The sequence below is a fragment of the Garra rufa genome, chromosome 3 (assembly GCF_049309525.1).
Source record: "Garra rufa chromosome 3, GarRuf1.0, whole genome shotgun sequence".
Classification (NCBI taxonomy): domain Eukaryota; kingdom Metazoa; phylum Chordata; class Actinopteri; order Cypriniformes; family Cyprinidae; genus Garra; species Garra rufa.
In genome coordinates, this window is record NC_133363.1 from 42,106,070 (window position 1) to 42,127,158 (window position 21,089).

At 41.1% G+C, this 21,089-nt stretch overlaps 1 protein-coding gene across 1 annotated transcript in view; it reads left to right on the forward strand.

The window, feature by feature from the left end:
* Nucleotides 1–21,089, forward strand: part of igdcc4 (immunoglobulin superfamily, DCC subclass, member 4) — an 83,229-nt gene that overhangs the window by 30,130 nt on the left and 32,010 nt on the right. The window contains exons 2-3 of the mRNA XM_073837102.1: nucleotides 7,742–8,050; nucleotides 15,704–15,854. Of these exons, the coding sequence (XP_073693203.1) occupies nucleotides 7,742–8,050; nucleotides 15,704–15,854 (460 nt within the window). The remainder of the gene's footprint in view (nucleotides 1–7,741; nucleotides 8,051–15,703; nucleotides 15,855–21,089) is intronic.

Here is a 21,089-nt window from a genome sequence, read left to right on the forward strand (position 1 = left end):
GACCCGCTGTAGCACTGTAAGCACTAGAGACAGGTCCCAAGAGGGTACGGAGGGGGGCCTAGGAGGATTTAACCTCCTGGCTCCCCTAAGAAACCTGATGACCAGGTCGTGCTTACCCACTGACCTTCCTTCAATGGGGTCATGGTTTGCAGAAATGGTGGCTACATAGACCTTAAGGGTGGAGGGAGACAGCCTACGCTCCAACCCTTGCTGCAAAAAGGTGAGCACGACTCTGATCGGGCATCTTCGGGGGTCCTCATTTTGAGAGAGAGCCCATTCGACGAACAGGTTCCACTTCAAGGCGTAAGCATGTCTCGTGGATACAGCTCTTGCCAAAGTGATGGTGTCTACCACTCCTTGGGGTAGATCACCTAGAACCTCCGCGTCCCGTCCAGGGACCAGACATGTAGTTTCCAGAGGTCTGGACGCGGGTGCCACAAGGTGCCCCGTCTCTGAGTCAGTAGATCCTTCCTCAGAGGAATCCGCCAAGGAGGGGCTGTCACGAGGAGCATTAGTTCCAAAACCCAGGTCCGAGTGGGCCAGTAGGGTGCTACTAGCAAGACCTGCTCCTCGTCCTCCCTGACCTTGCACAGTGTCTGTGCGAGAAGGCTCACTGGGGGAAGCTGCATGCCAGGGCGTCCCTCCACTCTCCGGGAAGCGCAGCTTGTGAGAGCTCGTCGGCCGCACGGTTGAGCAAACCCGGAATATGAATGGCACGACGCGACCTCAGATGCTTCTGACTCCAGAGGAGGAGAGAACGGGCGAGCTGCGACATGCGACGGGAGCGTAGACCACCTTGTCGGTTGATGTACGCAACAGTCGCAGTGTTGTCCGTACGGACCAGCATGTGTTTGCCTCGAAGGTGCCCTTTGAGACGTTTCAAGGGAAGACATACTGCTAGCAGCTCTAGGCAGTTGATGTGCCAGTGTAGCTGAGGGCCCTTCCAAACCCCCGACACTGCCTGCCCGTTGTACGTGGCCCCCCATCCGGTGGTGGATGCATCCATGTGTAGCACAGCATGCCTGGAGACCTGTTCTAGGGGTACTCCTGCCCGTAGAAAAGCTAGGTCTGACCACGGGGTGAAGGTTTGGCGACAGGCCGAGGTTACTTTGACCCGGTGAGTGCCGCGCTCTCCTCGGGACTCGGCCATGGAGCCAGTGCTGGAGTGGTCTCATATGGAGCAGACCAAGCGGTGTAACTGCCGCGGCTGCTGCCATATGCCCCAGGGGCCTCTGAAATAGTTTCAGTGGGACCACTTTCCTGCTCTTGAACGTATTCAAGCAGTTCAGCACCGACTGAGCACGCTCTTGTGTGAGGCGAGCTGTTTGGCTGACCGAGTCCGGTTCCACACCAAGAAAAGAGATCCTCTGCATAGGAGAGTTTGCTCTTTTCCCAGTTGACCCGAAGGCCCAAGCAGGCGAGGTGTGCCAACACCAGGTCCCTGTGTTCGCATAACTGTTCTCGAGTCTGTGCTAGTATCAGCCAGTCGTCAAGGTAGTTGAGGATACGAACGCCCTGTTCTTTGAGGGGAACAAGGGCCGCCTCCGCGACTTTCGTGAAGACACGGGGCGAGAGGGACAGCCCGAAGAGCAGGACCTTGTACTGATATGCTCTGCCTATGCTCTGATAACGCAAACTGCAGAAATGGTCTGTGGCGTGGAAGGATCGAAACATGAAAGTACGCGTCCTTCAGGTCGATCACTGCGAACCAATCCTGGGGACGGACACATCTGAGGATGTGTTTCTGCGTGAGCATTTTGAAAGGTAGCTTGTGAAGAGCTCGATTCAAGACGCGCAGGTCCAGGATCGGTCGTAAGCCACCGCTTTTCTTGGGTACTATGAAGTAAGGGCTGTAGAACCATCTATTGCTTCCTTCGCCAGCAAGGTAGCAATCTCTGCACGCAGGACAGGGGCATCTGCTGCTTTCACCGTAGTGAAGTGGATGCCCCTGAACCTGGGAGGACGCCGGGCGAACTGAATCGCATAGCCGAGTCTGATGGTTCGGAGGAGCCAGCAAGACGGACTGGACCCCGCTCGGGCATCTCGGTGCCGGACCGAAGCGGGGTCTAAGTGTCTGTGTGTAGTGTGTGTGAGACATTTACCTGCGTTCTGGCAGCTGGTGCGTGAGTAGTCCGTTTTATAGCACTCTCCAACCGCCCAGTGCCGACTGCTGGCGAGAAAGGACAGGGGACGAAGCCCGGGGTTGACCCGTGCAACATCCGCTGTCCCCTCTGGGGACCCAGAGATAGAGGAAATTGCTCTTTTATTGAAAATTTGGGTGTCACCGGCCGTGAGGCCGGTGACGGGGAAAAAAGAAACAAAAGATTCTCCACCGGCCCTCCTCCGGGGGAGGGAGTGGTGCGTTCACCATCTCCCGAAAAGCAGCTTCCTTCATCTCTGGGTCGCCTGTCTCAGGGACGCTTGTTCTTGCGTTTCCCACTGATCTTGGTGGGAGCCTGGACGGGCGGGTCGGGCTGCGCTGGCTGCGGTGGAGCGGGGTGGAAGCAGGGGGCCGCCCTCGGCGACGAGCAGACCGAGGTGCCGCCGCCGGCTAGGTCGAGATAGCAGCAGGAGCACGCCGGGGCAGGATGTGACTGATAGCCTCAGTCTGCTTCTGTGCGGCAGAAAACTGCTGGGCAAAGTTGTCCACCGCGTCGCCGAAGAGGCCGGTCTGGGACACGGGGGCATTTAGGAACCTGAGCTTATCGGCTTCCCTCATGTCGGCCAGACACAGCCAGAGATGGTGTTCCTGGACCACCATCGTGGACATCGCACGACCCAGAGACCACGCGGTGACCTTCACTGCTCGTAGCGCGAGGTCCGTTGCGATACGGAGTTCACGTAGAACTTCCGGGTCGCGCCCACCCTCGTACAGGTCCTTCAGTGTCTGGGCCTGATGGACCTGTAACAACGCCATAGCGTGTAAGGTGGAACCAGCAGCCCCACAGGCCGCATAGGCACTGCCGATCAGAGCCGACGAGTGCCTACAGGCCCGGGAGGGGAGCAACGGGTTGCCCCGCCAAGTGGAAGCGGCGCCGGGACACAATTGCATCGCCGTCGTGTACCCTCGCGCTGGTCCGCCATCAAGGGTGGTGAGGGAGGATGTGCCACTGGAGCGGTTTCTGGCATTAAAAGGTGCCGTCCACGTCACAGTGAGCTCGTCATGCACCTCCGGGAAGAAAGGCACTGGGGTGGGACGCTGAGAACCAGCGCGAGCCACCCCGAGATACCAATCATCCAGCCGAGAAGGATCGGGACGTGATGGAGGGTTCCATTCAAGCCCTACCTTCTCGGCGGCCCGGGCAAGCATAGCCATCATCTCTGGGTCGGTATCCGGCACCGCTGACCGCCCAGCAGACAGCAGCGATCCGTAATCGTCCTCCCCCGAGAAGTGTGGCTCACCCCCCGATGCCACAAACGACATTTAGTCATCAGGGGTAGCCCCAAAAGTAATGAGTGGTACCCCACGGGGAGGTCCAGCACACTCTTCTGGAAGCTCCAGATGGAACGGAGTGTCGGTGGAGGGAGAAACCCCCGACGGATTATCCGACGGGGAATTCCTCACCGTCACCGTCAGACCAGTCAGCCCTCTGCCAGAGGTAGAGTAGAACGGTAGATCTGGGCAGAGGAACTGGCACCCTGCCCTTTTGCAGGAAGCGGAGTCTGGTCTGCAGCTCCGTGATGGACATGACGCCGCAATGACGACATGACTCATCCACGAACGCTGTCTGAGCGTGCTCAATGCCTAGACACGTCAGACAGCGATCGTGACCATCACCTGGCGCCAGGTAACGACCGCATCCAGAAACGCACGGGCATTTTGCTCTTTCGAATGCCTCGTCTTTAAAAAGACGTTCACCCGTGGCACTCTTTTAGAAAACTGCTCTTATGTGCTGAAGCGCACAGGGGAGATGGCCGCTGCCACACAGAAGGCGGGTAGTGCAGTCCTTAACTGTGCGCTTTTCCACCCACAGATGATCACCACCGCTGACGCGCCGTGCCGCCAACACAGCAGAGGAGAGTGTCGAATTTGTTTTTGTTGAAGAATTGCTTGATGCTCGTCCGTGCTTAGCAGGATCAGCTCCGAAGCGAAATGCTGTCTATGCATTGCACCGGGTGCCTATTTATGCTCACGCTGTGATCAGCGACAACTGGATGCAATCATGCATGCCAATGTGCATTGGCTCGTTTAGTTTACACACGAAGAGGATTGGTCTCTCTAAGCGATATCCCAATTCGTCGGTCTCGACGAGGCGTCGAAGAGACCGACTGAGAGGGAACTGGTTGAGACGACTGTAAAGAAACCAGCATCCAAAACATATCATATGACCTCTTTTCAGCAGAGTGTTTTATGGTTTTGCTACTTTGCTTTGGCAGATGCTTTGGGCTACTACATAACTGTAGTGTCTCAATGGAAAATACTGTCTCTTCTATCTTCCATCTCTGTTTAGCGCTCTCGTCATTTACAAAGGCAGAGTAACAGTGATGATTTTTGTTGGATCTCTGCCATGCCACGAGATTCCCCACCGGATTGATCTCAGAGGGAGTCCACAGCAGCAGAGGTCCATCGGGGTGAGAAATCACCCCACAAACATTGCCATTTCACAAACTCAGCGTGGTCTCAGGAAGCTGGTGTGCATTTATGTGCACACAAGAGAAAGAGCAGCATTACAAAATGGACAGTATTTCATTTTAATGTGTGTTTTGACACCCACTTCAAGTGTGTGCTTAGAAGGATTTGTTCTTTTTTGTATGAGCGTTGTGCCAAACTCTGCGTGCCAGAGAGAAGCTGTTGGGAGGTAAATAATGTAAAGTCATCAACAATCTCAGAAAACTTGAGAGACTTAGCCAAAAAATAAAACTGGCTGAGGAATTACCATAAATGCCCTTAATGAGATTTAATTGGAGATTGAATAGAAGAAAGACAGCGAGAGGACAGAGAAGCGCAGTGAAGGTGAGCTGGGGTGACTGTCTATTGAAGCGATCCTGCGTTCTCTGTCTAACTGTTAATGGCTGGTGAAAGTAGGCCAGTGTTTCTGTTATTATGGCCCACAGATCTCTAATGCCTTTGATGCAGGGCGGCTCATTGTGGGCAGCGTTTCTTTTTTTTTTCTCTCTCTCTCAGATCTATACGCAGACACACGCATTTGTTCTCTCACTTACTAATAAGGTCTCATTTGGAATGGCACTGGCCTTTTTGGAGCCAGGGGCTTAGTGGCCTTATTTTCACCTATAAACAGAGGTAGGCGATTGCACTCAGGGACCCTGCAGCTCTGGTTGTGCTGAACTTACTATGAGTCTCTCTCTGTCAGTCTGTGTTCTTTCTGCCTCAGAAGTCACTCTCTCACATATTTGTCTGCGCGCTCTGGCTTTCAGCCATCCAACAAGTATTATTGTGTTTTCCCTTCCTTCTTTTGTGTGCTAGCTGTTTGAGCTGCTTTTGCTTGCTAGCTTGTCTCTCTCTCACACACACACACACACACACACACACACACACACACACACACACATCCAGGGATGCCGGAGGGTCAGCTTCCACTTTAATCTAGGAAATAATTCCATTTCCCATTAGCGTAATTAATTGGGAGCTTACTGCAGCACGAAAATGTAGAGGACTAATGTGTGCACAACGTGTGGTCTTGTGTGTGTGTGTACAGAGTGCTGAAATAGTGTTATGGCTGGCTGATTAGCATAGTCGTTATAAAATTATTGCCTCACGCTTGACATGACTGACAACGTGAATAACTCGGTTCTGCAGGTTACTGTGAGTGTAAAGTAAATGGTGTTTTCCAGATTACTGTACGCTGCTACAAGATCTGTACAAGATCTTCATTGTTTGGTAAAAAGTAAATGTCATTTGTCAATAAAATATTGAGTCAGATAGACCTATGCTGTGTTGAAGAGTGATGGACTTGCTTGGTCATTCCTACGTTCTTCTGAAAATATGTAGGCAGCTTGGCATGCTCATGTATATAAAAAAGCATTTATACTGTTTATGAAACATAATAACTGTAATATAATGCTTGTATTCAAATTAAATAATTAACAGCTTCTTTAGTCATTGTACTGTATTGAAAGTGGAAAATATATGACATGCCTTGTTTTACCTACTGTTGGATTACTGTTAGGTATTTATACACCAGGAGAGAACATTTTCAATTCAATTCAGTTCACCCACCTGCATCTCGCCACTGAGTATAAACACTTTATACTCTGGTTCAGCTCCAGCACAGAGTCGCTGTGGGTGTTGGTGAGCTCAAATCCAAATCATTTCATGCTTTAGAGACCATTCAGCCAATTCAAAATTATTATATTATATAAAAATCTCAAATGACATAGACTAAACCCTTTATTTGAACAATTCAATTCAAATGTATTTTTACATTTGTATTTTTTTAGCACTTTTCACAATAAATATTCAAAAGCAGTTTCACAAAGAATACTGCCTTGGGCAACAATGGCAAGGTAAATTTCCCTGTAGGTATAGCACTCTATACAAATTATTTTGTACAAACCATGTTGTTGTAAGGAAGGAGAGATGAACATTACATTACATGCAGATTTGCTTTTATTTATTTTTAAATTAATTTATTATTGATTCGATAGTTGAAGTAATCAAATTTATCATAATTTCTGACTGGATTTATGAAGCAGAATGACACTACTATATTTTTGCATCCCTTTGGACCCTACAGTAGTTTAAAGACCCCTAATCTAATTGATTCTGCTTTTCTCTTATACTGTTTTGTATAATGTGTCTATGTTACCAAGATTTATACATTAAACAAACATCATAATTTAGAAGTAATAGGCTATTTTCCATCCTGTTTTGACCCCTCATCAGAACGCTCTATTTGAATAGGCATGGCGGTTTGTAGATTCAAAAGTAATCACCCACTGCTGTGATTTGTTAACACTTGTGTATGTTTGACAGCCTACATCCTTTAGAGATGGACACATAAATACTCAGTACATATCAAATTATCTGTAATAACTGACAAAGCAGTAGTGACCACTTAATAAAAACAGTTACTCATACTTGTGTGGTGCGACATTACTGTTGGATCCAATGTAGTCGGCACAGCATTGACTTTTAGTTTCCATCTTAATGAAAATCCTGCGTCAAATTGTTCCTTGTTTGTAAGCGAATCCATGGTAAAATTATGTGAACGAAGGACCAAGTTCTTACTGACGTGGTCTGGATCTTGATTAAAAATAAAGTTCATTCACTCTTTAGTGATGTTGGGATACGAAGTAAGGCAACGCTAAGACTGTTTTCCACTACTTGGCATTGTCTTCAAAACTCTTAATCATTTGGTTTCTGCATAGACCTGTGTTTTCCTCTCTCGTTATTTACACTAAATGCATATATCGGTGAGCAGGGCTAAACAGGCAGTGATGTAGAAGCAGGCGTTGATCTTCTTCTGCAGAGGTGATGTTTAGCCACACTATCACATCAACCTGTCGTTTTGGCAGATTGGGGTCAATATAAGCTGTTTTTAGACTAAGAGAAAGTTCTGAGTTCTGAAACTTACAGGATGTTTTCATAGTACAGTTACCTCTCATATGTGAAAAGATCCAGAGAATTTTGATTTCTCAGTTCATGACCCATTTAAAATCTTTGTTAATCAAATAGAATTTTGTTAAATTACATCAAATCATTTCACGCTTTCTTTTGTTCATCAGAAGTTCTAACAACAGCTCTTTCTCTCTATCTCTCCCTCTCTTATTCACTAATTAGAGAAGCCTGTATCCGTGGAGCTGAGCTGTGGTGCTGGTCCTGTCCATGTGGTTCTGGAGCCTGATCACCCTCTGCTGCTGGAATGCCACCTGGGGGCCAGTGAGCCCCCCCTCAATGTGACCTGGCTGCGGGATGGGGCAGTTCTCTCAGAAAGCCAGACCATCCGGCCTTTGCCCAATGGTTCTCTGCTCATCTTGCCCTCTTCCATGGATGGCCAGGCTCCAGTGGGTGTGGAGGGTGGATACAGCTGCCTAAGTACCAGCTCGACAGGAGCCCTGACCAGCCGGGCTCTCACCCTGCATCTCGCCAGTGAGTATAAACATTTTCTGCTCTGATTTATGTCCAACACACAGCAGCTGCTGGTTTAAGAGAGATCAAAGAACCAGATTCTTTCAAACTTTAGAGGCCAGCCAATGCTCAGGTTTTTGATTGTGTGTTTTGTGTTTAAATCGGCGTCATCTGGAAAGCATCACATTCTAATTATGTGTATGCATATCTGATAAACTCTCTCAGAAATTAGTAGTAAATTTCACAAATAATTATGATGAAATTACAGATTATATATATATATATATATATATATATATATATAAGGAAAAAACATGCATTAAGAGCTGGGGGTGAAAACTTATAAATAAGATTAAAAAATAAGAAACAAGTATCTCCATTCTGTTTAAAAGTTTTCACCCGACTCTTAATGCATAGTTTTTCCTTCTGGAGCATCAGTGAGCGTTTAAATTTTCTGTAATAGTCACATATGAGTTCCTCAGTTGTCCTCAGTGTGAAAAGATGGATCTCAAGTTGATATAGTCATTGTTGGAAAGGGTTCAAAAATACACAAAAATGCTACAAAACCAAAGAATTTGTTGGACCTGAAGGATTTTTTTTGAAGAATAGCAGGCAGTTTATCTGTTTAGGACAAACAAACAAGGGACTCATGAACAACTATCACTAAACAAAAAAACACAGCTGTAGATCATTCAGGTAACAACACAGTATTAAGAATCAAGGGGATGTAAACTTTTGAACAGGGTCATTTTTATAAATTCAACAATTATTTTATCTTGTGGACATTTGTAAACATCTTATATGTGAAATATCTTATTCAGGTCAGTACTAAATAAACAATAACATGCATTTTGTATGATCCCTCTTATTTTGGTAAAATTAACATTTTGCAGATTCTGAAAGGGAAATGTTAACTTATGAATTTAAAGATCTAAATTAAACTAGCCACATGCATACCAACTTCTCTCTCTGACGCATTCCAATTGGTGGTTGTCTTTGCTTGGCTGGATCTGAGTGGCGTTCTCACCTGGTTAGCACAAGGACTCAATTGTGCTTTTTGAGGAGCTTGAGGAGGGAGAAGGAGATCAGACTTCATTCCCTTTATCTCTTTACCTCCCTCTTTCTATCTTTCTCTTTGTGTTTAAGGCAGCCTACTAGACGATAAAGACCATTTCCTTAAGTCATTATGTATTTCATTGGCCATGACTCTGTCTTCCTTCATTATTTCTGTTCATTCAATTTTGCTTTATTACTTTTATGTAGGTAGTAATGATGCCTGCCATCTCTGCTGTAGACACTGATGGACATTGCAGTTTTAATGTGAAAGAGAGAGCGTGTCATGTTAGTCTAACATGAAAACTACAAAACCAAAAATAAGAATACAAAAAGAACATTATCATTGTTATTTATTATTAGGGCCACAAGAGTTGTTTCTTATTTTATTATTTTATTTCAATTAAAGGGTTAATTCACCCAAAAATGAAAAATTCTCTCTTTGATTACTCACCCTCATGTCGTTCCAAACCCATAAGACCTTCGTTAATCTTCAGAACACAAATTAAGATATTTTTGTTGAAATCCGAGAGCTTTCTGACCCTGTGTAGACCAATGTTTCTCAATGCATATGCGTACCCCTAGTGGTCCAACTATGGACAGGTATGCCCGTCACGATAATTAGGCTACTATATTGTTGTCACATGATATATGGGCATGACCGTGATAAGTTTTTGTATATGCCCATTGCGTTTGAGTTTGTTTACATAAAAAAATGAATTTCAGCAATATTTTAGCTGATCGCACTGTATCTGTCATCAGGTGGCGTATTATTAAACTAGTGTTTTCTAAATGAGTGAGTGTCGCAAAGATGAAGTTGACGATCCTGACTCGCCATTTTCTCATTGGACGTGCCTTTTTAGAGAAATGCATCTTTACGGATTACATAATGAAAGTTTTGTTTTCGATTTAAATGATCTTGTTTTTAAGTAGTAATTTAAAGCTTTTTATAGATATATTTATCATGTCTGTGGGGCAAGTATTCAAGTTTTTTGGTTCCGTTTTGTGAAGTGCTCCTGTTCAAGACCAATATGGCAGAAAATGCATCCTGTTTGTTTTCTTTATTTTACAAAAGCACAACATTTTGTTCATGTTGTGAGTACACACAAATAAAAGTAGACAGTTTACAGTTCTGAATAATGTATTACTCTTACCTTTATAAGCAAAAATGATGGCGTATTTTAAGTTGTTTGCAAGTGATTGTGCTGGCACCTCCATGTCCTGCAAAAATGCACTGTAGCTTTCACTCTCCACACAAACTTTTGAAATTGGATATGCTTCTAACAGAGCACATTTATCTAGATTAAACATTTAATATCATTGTGATTAGCTTTAAGTCTTTTATATCTATATATTTTATTTTAGACAAGTCATGATGATTTGAGAAGGATATTGATCAACTCACAGTCTGCCGCTGGCTTCTCTTTACTTTAATAAAACAAAAACTATACTTAATAAAGAAATGAAAGGCCATTAAAAACAAAACTGAGCTATTTTAATGGCTGCAACAGCAGCTGTGTAAAGGGAAAGAGAGAGAGAGAGAGAGAGAGAGAGAGCTCTCGCCGGACTCGAGCTGAGAATTCTGATAAGCTGTCGGACAAGGGTCGGGCTAGGGCCTAGAATTTGAGGCACTGCAGGCATCGAGATGTGTATATATATATATATATATATATATATATATATATATATATCACCAAAAAATACTGTTTGGTAAAATAACTTGATGGGCCATCTACCAGTGGACCTGTCACACCAGAAAAGCAAAGAACATTGGACATCACAAAAACATTTCAATACCAATAGAAGGTAGGTAAGTTTGGGGGGGTCCATGAGGATGGTTTAAGATACACTATATTGCCAAAAGTATTGGGACACCCCGTTTTAATGAACAGGTTTGACTACTGTAGACATTTCCATGGGTACAAATCTTAATGTTTAAGCATATGATGATATTCTAAGGGATTGTGTTCTTCTAATTTGGACCCTTTTCTATTCTAACATGACAATGCCTCTGTATATAAGGCAAGGTTCAAAAAGAAATAATTGATTCAGTCAGTGTGGAAGAACTTGACTGGTCTGCAGAAAGCAAAGTCCTAATCCCAGCTGAACATATCTGGAGTGACTTTAAATGCAGACTTTGAGCCAAAAACTCATCAACAAACACCAATGACTTGTAACTACGGGTATAGTCATTTTTGAGACTTCCAAAACAGTTGCAACAGAGATATAAATACTATTAATAAATACATGAATTGTTTCCATCTTTGTTTCAGAAGGGATGCCTCAATACTTTTGTCCATAGTGTATGTACAAGTCATTGGTGTTTGGTGATTTTTGGCTCAAGGTCTGCATTTAAAGTCACACCAGAGGTGTTCAGCTGAGATTAGGACTTTGCTTTCTGCAGACTAGTCAAGTTCTTCCACACTGACTGAATCAATCATTTCTTTTTGAACCTTGCCTTATACACAAAGGCATTGTCATGTTAGATTTGAAGAGGGTCCTGTCAAAACTGTTGCTGTAAAATTAGAAGCACAGAATATCATTATATGCTTAAACATTAAGATTTGTACTCACTGAAATTACTAAATTAGTTAAACATGTTCATTAGAAGGGGGTGTCCCAATACTTTTGGCAATATAGTGTATTTTGAGGGTCCAGTATATAACGCGTGTATTTTAGTGCTGTCATAATCTTGCCGGTTATGTTTTTACACTGGACATTGCTAGGCAGCGCCTTTTACTCACTGAATTAGTGGTTATCAGTTTCATAAATAAAGTCAATATGAGTAAAAGAGCTATTACGAGCACTAAATTCCATGAGAGTCTGTTATGTGTCCTGGGTCGCCTCAGCATCTGACGGCTCATCTGAAAGTGATCTAATATTTAGATGTTTTAGCCTAACGTTACACATATTGTTAAAACTTTGGATTATTTATTTAATTTTTGTTTTGCAATTTCTATTGCTTATTGTTCGCAACTGTGTTGCTATTTATTCTAGTTTGATCGTTTCCTGAAAAAATCTAAATAATAAAATCCGACCTATGTAATGTATACTTTTTTTAATTAAGTTTATTTGTGTTGTTCTCTTATTCATATTATAAATGATATAAGTAAACAAATTAATAATTCATTAGGTGAAGCTGTGCACTTGAATTTCACATCTCATCATCCTATGCAGTGTGCGCAAGTTATTATTGCACATTGTTGTCTATGGGCTATTTTCGTAATTTAAAAAACATTTTAATAAATTGTATAAATTTATTGAATAATGACAATGAATTAATATTACACCACACAATTATGTAGTTACATCCTTTTAATTCCCTTTGTCAGTCTTGTTTATGTTAAATTGACTGTTATGAAAACGGACTGTAGCATGCATAAAATCTATAAACAAAACAACAGGGCAAAAAAATAAGTTGATGACTAGACAATCATTTTTTTATGACACTAGACACTTCTTTATCAAGACAGTGGCATAATACAGTGAAATAAAATCTTCTTTAGCCTTATCAAAACACTTCTTTGCGCTTGGGTAAAATTTACCCGCATGGCGGTTTTAGGTATACGGCGACCTCTGGCGGTTCTAGTGTTAAAGGAGAACTCCGGTGTGATATTGACCTAAAGTGTATTGAATCATGATACCGAGTGTGAACGTACCTTGCATATCTCATCTCGGTTTGTGTCCAGCAGTCCGAAATCTGGGGTCAGTTAGCCGATGCTCACAACAGGTTGTCAATGAGAGTCAACAGGGCATCGGAATAGCCATGTAAATAAATCACTGTTTTACGCCATTTACGAGGCACAAAGTAGCGCCACAGATTTATAGATTTGTAGATTTATACAGACATTTTCCACCAGGAACAGTCCGGTCGCCGCCATCTTAAATTTAGTCACGATAAGTCGAGTGTCGAGCACGAAGGAAACTACAACCTGATAAGTTGATAACCTGATAAATTCCTTGGTGCTCGACACTCGACTTATCGTGACTAAGTTCAAGATGGCGGCGACCGGATTTTCTCTTCCAGGTACTGTCTGTATAAATCTTCTTGTAAATAAACTACCGGTGCTTTTTCTGAGTTCTCAATGTCTCGTTTTAAATGTCAGGGCCCTTGGAAGTCTACCAATGAAGTGTGGAGCTACTTTGTGCCTCGTAAATGGCGTAAAACAGTGATTTATTTACATGGCTATTCCGATGCCCTGTTGACTCTCATTGACAACCTGTTGTGAGCATCGGCTAACTGACCCCAGATTTCGGACTGCTGGACACAAACCGAGATGAGATATGCAAGGTATGTTCACACTCGGTATCATGATTCAATACACTTTAGGTCAAAATCACACCGGAGTTCTCCTTTAAGCTCTGAAAACTTTAAGACGCGGGGGGTTACCTGGAGAAGCATCTGCCATTTTTACACCGTGTCTACACCGGACGCGAGTGGCGCGTGACGCGACGCGAAAAAATTAAATAGAACCTATTATGCTGTCTGTTTAAATGATTTGCAACGGTCGCTTTGTCGCGTCCAGTGTAGACACGAGACTTGGCAGACTCTGCTTAAAAGACCCGCCCTCCTCACAGGACAGTTAAAAAGTCCAATCAAACTAACGATGACATCAAGTATTACCCAATCGTAAGTAGGAAATGAGGCATCTTCATAAAATGCGTGTGGGATGATTTGCATGAGACGCTGCTCTAAAAAAAAATGATAAAAAATACGGGACAAAACCCATCCCGTATTGATTCAAAACGGGACGCGCAATTTTATTCTCAAATACGGGACGATTCCGTATTTTAAGGGATGGGTGGCAACCCTATCCAGTACTCAAAAAAGGTTGAGAACCACTGGCATGCACAACTGCCACGTTCAAGGCCAAGGAAGGTAATAAGGACATCGTTAACTATTTTAACAATGTCCTTACTAACTTTCTGGGCCTTGAACTTGTCAGTTGCATTGCTGTCTATTCAGGGTCAGAAAGCTGTTGGATTTCATCAAAAATTTCTTCGTTTGTGTTCCAAAGATAAACATAGGGCTTACAGGTTTAGAATAACATGAAGGTGAGTAATTAATGACAAAATTGTTGGGGTGATTTTTTTTCAACTGTCATGTTGAAATGAAAATAATTGTTGAATATTTACTGTAGATCTTTGTCAAAGTATTTTGAGAGTAAACCAGACAGAGAGACAGTACTGGGATTGGAGACAGTACAGACAGAGAGACCATTTCCTCCATTGAGAAATCAGTGCAGTGAAGGTCTCTACCAGGGGAGAGGTGCGGGTACATGGTTTTGTAATTTACCCCGGTTATCTGTCATCTGCATGACTGGGATCCTCAGTGCTGCAGCATGTGGAGGTGAGCTGCTCTGAGGAACAGTGACTCTCGGTAGCAGTCACGCACTTACAGTTATCATGATAATTATCTTATTCATTATTACTCACTTGATGGTGACAGTGGCGGGGGAAGGGATCCTTATTTAAACCGTTTTCTCTCCATATACTACTTTTTTGTTGTTATAAAGTGGCTTTTTCTCTCGGTTGCTGAATATTTCTCATTATTCCTGAATAGCTTTGTCATTTCAGATGCTCACACCTACACATTACCATGCTGCTGGTGTGTGCTCCAGTAAATCTCCTATGTTTTTTTTTTTGTAGAGTGTGCTTGCTTTAGACCGCATGCTGTGTACAAGTCAAAAATATCTAGTGTTAATGTTTAACAGGTCTCAGCCGAGCAGGCTACACTGCCTGCGGAGCTGTTATGTACGCTGATGTGCTTCATGTGTGAGCTTGTTTAGGAACTTTTAGATTTGAACTGTCTGTATATTGATGCCTGCTCCTCTGGGTGACCATAAATCAACTTCAGAGAAGTTTCAATAGTCAGTAGTCTCTTGAAAATGCATTGGTCCATTAAAAATGTTTGTATTCTTGTTATGATTAATTAAATCAAACTATTTTTATTGCTAAGTTGTAAGTAAGTGCATCTCATTTATAACCAAAGCTGTATTAAAATTCAATATGAATCTGGGTAGATGACATTTAGTGTTATCGGTTTGGTTGTGAGGTTTGACTTTATAGTAACACTTTCCAATAAGTTTGAATTTGTTAACATTAGTTAATGCATTATGTGTCATGAATTAACAGTGAACAACCATTTGCACAGCATTAAATAATATAGGTTCATGTTCATTTATAAATGTACTATTGTTTATTGTTACTTTACATTTAAAATGTTAGAATTCTATTAATGTACATCTAATTAATGCAAACTGAAACAAGCTGTTACCAAAATTGTAACTCTGGTTATATATTTGGCATTTGTGTGAATAATGAAGTGCCCTCTTGCTTGTTCTGGTGTGTGCGAGCTGTTCGGTGTTCTGTGGGGTTATGAGCAGTGTGAGTCTAGCAGATGTAGCAGATCAAAGTGAGAGTATTTTCAAAGCTCAGAGGCACCGGAGCAGAGGTCAGGGGCCCCGCTTGCCTTCCTCTACTCCCACCATGTGGATGCATTGCTTGTGCTTATGCCACGAAAAGTTAATGCGATGCATTCACCGATTCCCTTTTTTGATTTCTTGTTGCTTTCTTCTTCTTTCCTTTCTGACACACTCTTGCTTTCTGTGTCTTTCTCAGGCTTGTCCCGTTTTCTTCAGGATCCTGAACCTCAGGTTGTGCCAGTAGGTGGCACTGCCCGGTTTGAGTGCTATGTAGATGGCTTGCCCACCCCAAGTATCACCTGGGAGAAGGACCAGGTTCCCCTACCTGCACCTCTAGAACCATCCAGGTAAGTTATCTTGGCATTCTGGAATATCTGATTCCCTTCTGTCATACTTTATTCATGTACGACAAGTACAAACTTATTTGAGCAAGTGCAAAGCTCGACCAACATGCACTGTAAAAAGTTTTCACCAGATTCAACTTTTTAAGTTCAGCAGCTGCCTTAAGTTTTTAAGTTAAATAAGCTTAAAACTACAAGTCATCTTAACTTATTACAATAAAAATGAGTTGATAAAACTTGTGAGTATAAATGACTTAAGTTGATTTAACTTAAAATCTTAAGGCAGCTGCTAAACTTATGCTAAACTGGTAAAAACTTTTTTACAGTGTGGGAGCTAACTTTGTAGTTTAAAATAAGGCTGCACAATTGTTTGAAAAAATGTAGATATTACATTTATATGATGAAATCTCTGAATGATGCATGTAGATATATTATTAATCATTCATTGACTACTGGTCAAAAGTTTGGGATCAAAACAGTAACAGAGTGATACTGTGAAATATTGTTACACTTTGAAATAACTGTTTTCTATTTTAATATATTTTCAAATGGAATTTATTCTTGTGTCATCAAAGCTGAATTTTCAGCTGTCATTACTCTAGTCGTCAGTATCACATGATCCTTCTGAAATTATTCTAATATGCTGATTCTGTGCTTGAAGGATTAGTTCACCCAAAAATGAAAATTAGCCCATTATTTACTCACCCTGAAGGCATTCTAGGTGTATATGACTTCCTTCTTTTAGACAAATCCGGAGTTATATAAAACATTATCCTGGCATTTCCAAGCTTTAAATTGCGTAGACGGGTATTTCTCTTCATCAGTCCAAATGAAGTCCAATAAAGTGCATCCATCCATAATAAAAAAGTGCCTCACACGGTTCCCGGGCCATGAATAAAGGTCTCCTGTAGCGAATTGTTGCATTTTTGTAGAAAAATATACATATTTAAAATGTAAGAATCACTTTAATCTAGCTTGCGCCGCTGGTCGTACACATGACTTAAGACATTGGCTTTGCGCATGAAGAGAGGTAAACACAGCACTGGTCACGAATTAAAAGTTCAAAACCATATAAACCATAAGGAGACTAAATTTCGCTAAACTAAGGAAACTTTGCCTCCTTTGCTCCTGTATGCAAATGTTGGTTTGTGCGAGACTCATTGACACATGTGCAACGCCAACGTATTACGTCATCCGCCCTGAAATGCTTCCGTGTACAACCAGCCGACGCAAGCTAGATTAAAGTGATTTTTACGTTTTAAATATAGATATTTTTCTTACAAAAACGCATCGATTCACTACAGGAGGTCTTTATTCATCCCCGGAGCTGTGTGAGGCACTTTTTATTATGGATGGATGCACTTTATTGGATTTGATTTGGACTGATGAAGAGAAACACCCATCTATGCAATTCTAAAGTTTGGAAATGCCAAGATCAATTTTTAATTTAACTCCGAGTGCATTCGTCTGAAAGAAGGAAGTCATATACACCTAGGATGCAGGGAGGATGAGTAAATAATGGGCTAATTTTCATTTTTGGGTGAACTAACCCTTTAATAAACATTTCTTCTTATTATTAATGTTAAAAATGGTTGTTCTGCTTAATATTTTTGTGGAAGCCAAGATACATTTTTAAGGATTCTTTGATAGACAAGTTACAAATAAATTTTTAATAGTTTTAAATAGACATTTTTTGTAAGTCTTTATTGTCATTTTTAAATAATTTTAATTGTGTCAACATCTTGTTTTTTGCAGACTTTGAACATTGTAACTGATCACAGATGTGTCCGTTGCGCATGTGGATTCATTAGCAATTCAAATGAGTACCAGTAATGACAACTGGTCTTAGTAAGCAAGCTTAAAGCAGTCTTATCCACATAATCATGTTTTAAGTGCCACTTCTTTTCAAGAAACACTCAAAAAGAACATTGAAAAACACCTGGGATAATCTGGAATTTATTTTGAATTCATTAGGTGTTGCATCGCTCACTTGCAGTGTAAACTGAGTAACATGGACAGTCAGGGGAAAACATGCAGTGACAGCTTCAGTGGGATAAGATTTCACAACAAAATGTGTATTTTAATGTAAATTCTATATTTTTATATGATATTGTTAATCTAAATGAATAATCCTTATTATTGGCACTTGTGCAGCCCTATCGTACCAGTTAGTTTTGTAGTGCTGTAACTGAAAGGTATTACTGATGTTAAAAATCCCCAGTACTTGTTTTCTGATTCATTTAAGCTCTATCCTAACAGATAATGGCCTGCGGTCAAGTTAGAAGCTGCCCAGCTCCTCCAATTATGTGTCTTGTCTAGAGAATACTTGTGGTGTGCCTAGTGGTGAAAACTCATTAGGCATGATAAGACTATCCATAGTGTCTGTGAGTGTAGTTCTGCATGGACTGACTGTGTGTCTCCTGATGGGAACATAATGTAGCATCCGTTTACCACCTCTCCCGATGATGTAGTAAATTATAACTAATGGTACATTTTACATACATTACATTTCAAAAATCACATTTTTTTGTTTTCACAGCAAATCTTTTAGACTAATATCAAAAAATCACTATAATGAACTTTATCTAGATATTCTTTCGTTTAATAGTAAATAAAGTAATCTATTGAATAAATAGTTGGTATGCCTGCAGATTTCAACATATTTGATTATTTTGTGTGTTTCGTTTGAAACAAAGTAACCAAACACAGTGAATATATGTTACAGTATTGCCAGTTCATCTTGCAGGGTAATTACAGTTGTTTACCATTTTTAAAGTGTGTGAATGTTACAGTAGCTTTTGCACTTTGTCAATATAGAGCAGGAGAGACTGCACGTGACAGGAGCCAATCAATGACTCTGTGTACAATAGGCCCATCAGAGGTCAAAGTGTTGGGCATGGGCCCCATCAAAGAGGTGGGCATCACAGGGAGGGGGGCAGAGGCCAGGGAACTGTTGCATCAAATGAAGTCCGGGTCATCGGTTTAAAGTATGTCATGTCATGTGAAAAATGGAGGACTTACTATAGCAATCGCTGCCAAATTTCTGTAACCCTATCTGAAAAGGTCAGCTACAGAATCTCTAAAAAATCTGAAAGATTTTTTTTTTTTTTTTGGTCAAGAAAACTCTTGCTAGTTATGCAGCACAGAAATCATGTAAAGTATTGACGTATACTCTACCTTTTCAATTGGCAGAAAATCTTGTTAAGGTGTTATATATTTGATTACACATTTTAATAACACATTGGAAAGTATGTACTGTACGTGCATTATGGATTTGCTGGAAATTTGTTAGCTTTAGAAATATTTTTTCTACAATTGTTAAAGGATTAGTTCACTTTCAGAATACCAATTTCCTGATAATTTACTCACTACCATGTCATCCAATATGTTCATGTCTTTCTGTCTTCAGTCGAAAAGAAATTAAGGTTTTTGAGGAAAACATTTCAGGATTTTCATCCATATAATGGACTTTAACGGAAGCCAACAGGTTGAAGGTCCAAAATACAATTTTAATGCAGCTTCAAAGGACTCTACATGATCCCAGTTGAGGAATAAGTCTTATCTGATTAAATTTTCAGTAATTTAAAAAAAAGATATACTTTTAAACCACAAATGCTCATCTTGCCCTAGCTCTGCGATGGGTGTGTGCAGCTTCACACACTATGTAATCATGTTGGAAAGGTCATGCGTGGTTAGTTCTTTGTCTGCTTACTTCAGTTCAAAAGGTAGTGTAGGACAAAAAACTCCATCTCATTTTCTCCTCCAACTTTAAAATTGTCGAACATCATCGTTTTACCTTTGTAAAGGGCCTTTGAGTTTCTTTGCACGTTTTCTTTGTAAACACTGGGTTGGAACTTCTGTCTTTGTCATGTGTGACCTTTCCAATGTGACTAAATTCGAGCTAGTGCAAGACAAGCATTTGTGGTTAAAAAGTACATACATTTTTTATTTTTTTAAGAAAGTGATCAATCATTTCGCTTGATAAGAACCTTGTTCCTCAGCTGGGATCATGTAGAGCCCTTTGAAGCTGCATTGAAACTGCAATTTGGACCTAAACATTGAAGTCCACTATATGGAGAAAAATCCTGAAATGTTTTCCTCAAAACCTTAATTTCTTTTCGATTGAATAAAGAAAGACATGAACATGGTGGAGAGTAAATTATCAGGACATTTTTATTCTGCAAGTGAACTAATCCTTCAGACCAAATGTTCTTATTCCATATCACAGGAATCTTATGTTTGAAATGGTTATATAAAAAGACAGATTTGGAATGCTAATGAAAGCAAAATGATGGGTTTCCAATGAACCAGCTGGGTTTGGAGCTTTGAGAATTGAGCAATTTCTTGTGTAAACAGTATCCAAATTATTGAAGAAATTGTAAAGTTAAAAAATTAACTGTTAAATAAATAATAGCTGTAATATGTCCATGATGTGATGCAAAAAAAAAAATGCAATGCAATACATATACACTTGTAAAAAAATATGCGCATCCCAAACATTTCAATGAATCTTGTTCTTTCACTCATGGCAATAATGTTTGATTTCATTTTGCTAGATCTAGCTATGTTTGCTGAATAACACTGTCTAGATAGCATTACCTTGCAACTTCGACTTCAATAGGCCTACATTATATAATCATTTGCTCATGTAATTTGTCTCACTGTATAGTCTGGTCTCTAGTCTATGGAGACATTGGTGGAAGGCTAAGTAAATGAGCTTCTAGTATTTAATTCCATTTTTTGTATACATGGTCCTTATGTGGCTTTGTTTTATAGTGCATTATTTTGATTTCTGCATTTTATTTTTGCAGATGGCTGCATGCTATGATATTTTCCATTTGCTAAACTCCTCATTTGATTGGATTAAGGGACATAAAGGGCAGTTGGCTACTGATTGTTATCTATTTGTAAAATTCAGAAGCAAAACATGTCATGCTTCAGAAAGCTGGTGAGATTTCTTTATCTACAGTATTTTTTTTTTTTTTTTTGAGTCTCGGTCTCTTTGTTTATTCTCCTTTTTTCTCTTGAACAGCCATATGCTTGAACTTGAGAGCAAGAGTGTCTTTTTGTTTTGTATTAAAACATGCATCTCTCTTTCTTTCACTCTCACATACACATAAGCACACACATAAAACACTTGTACATAGAGAGATGTAGGTGTAGCATAAAGCACATATATAATCATAGCCTTTTTTCAGCACTGAGAATGGACATGATTATGTTCTCTGACGCACCTGATTA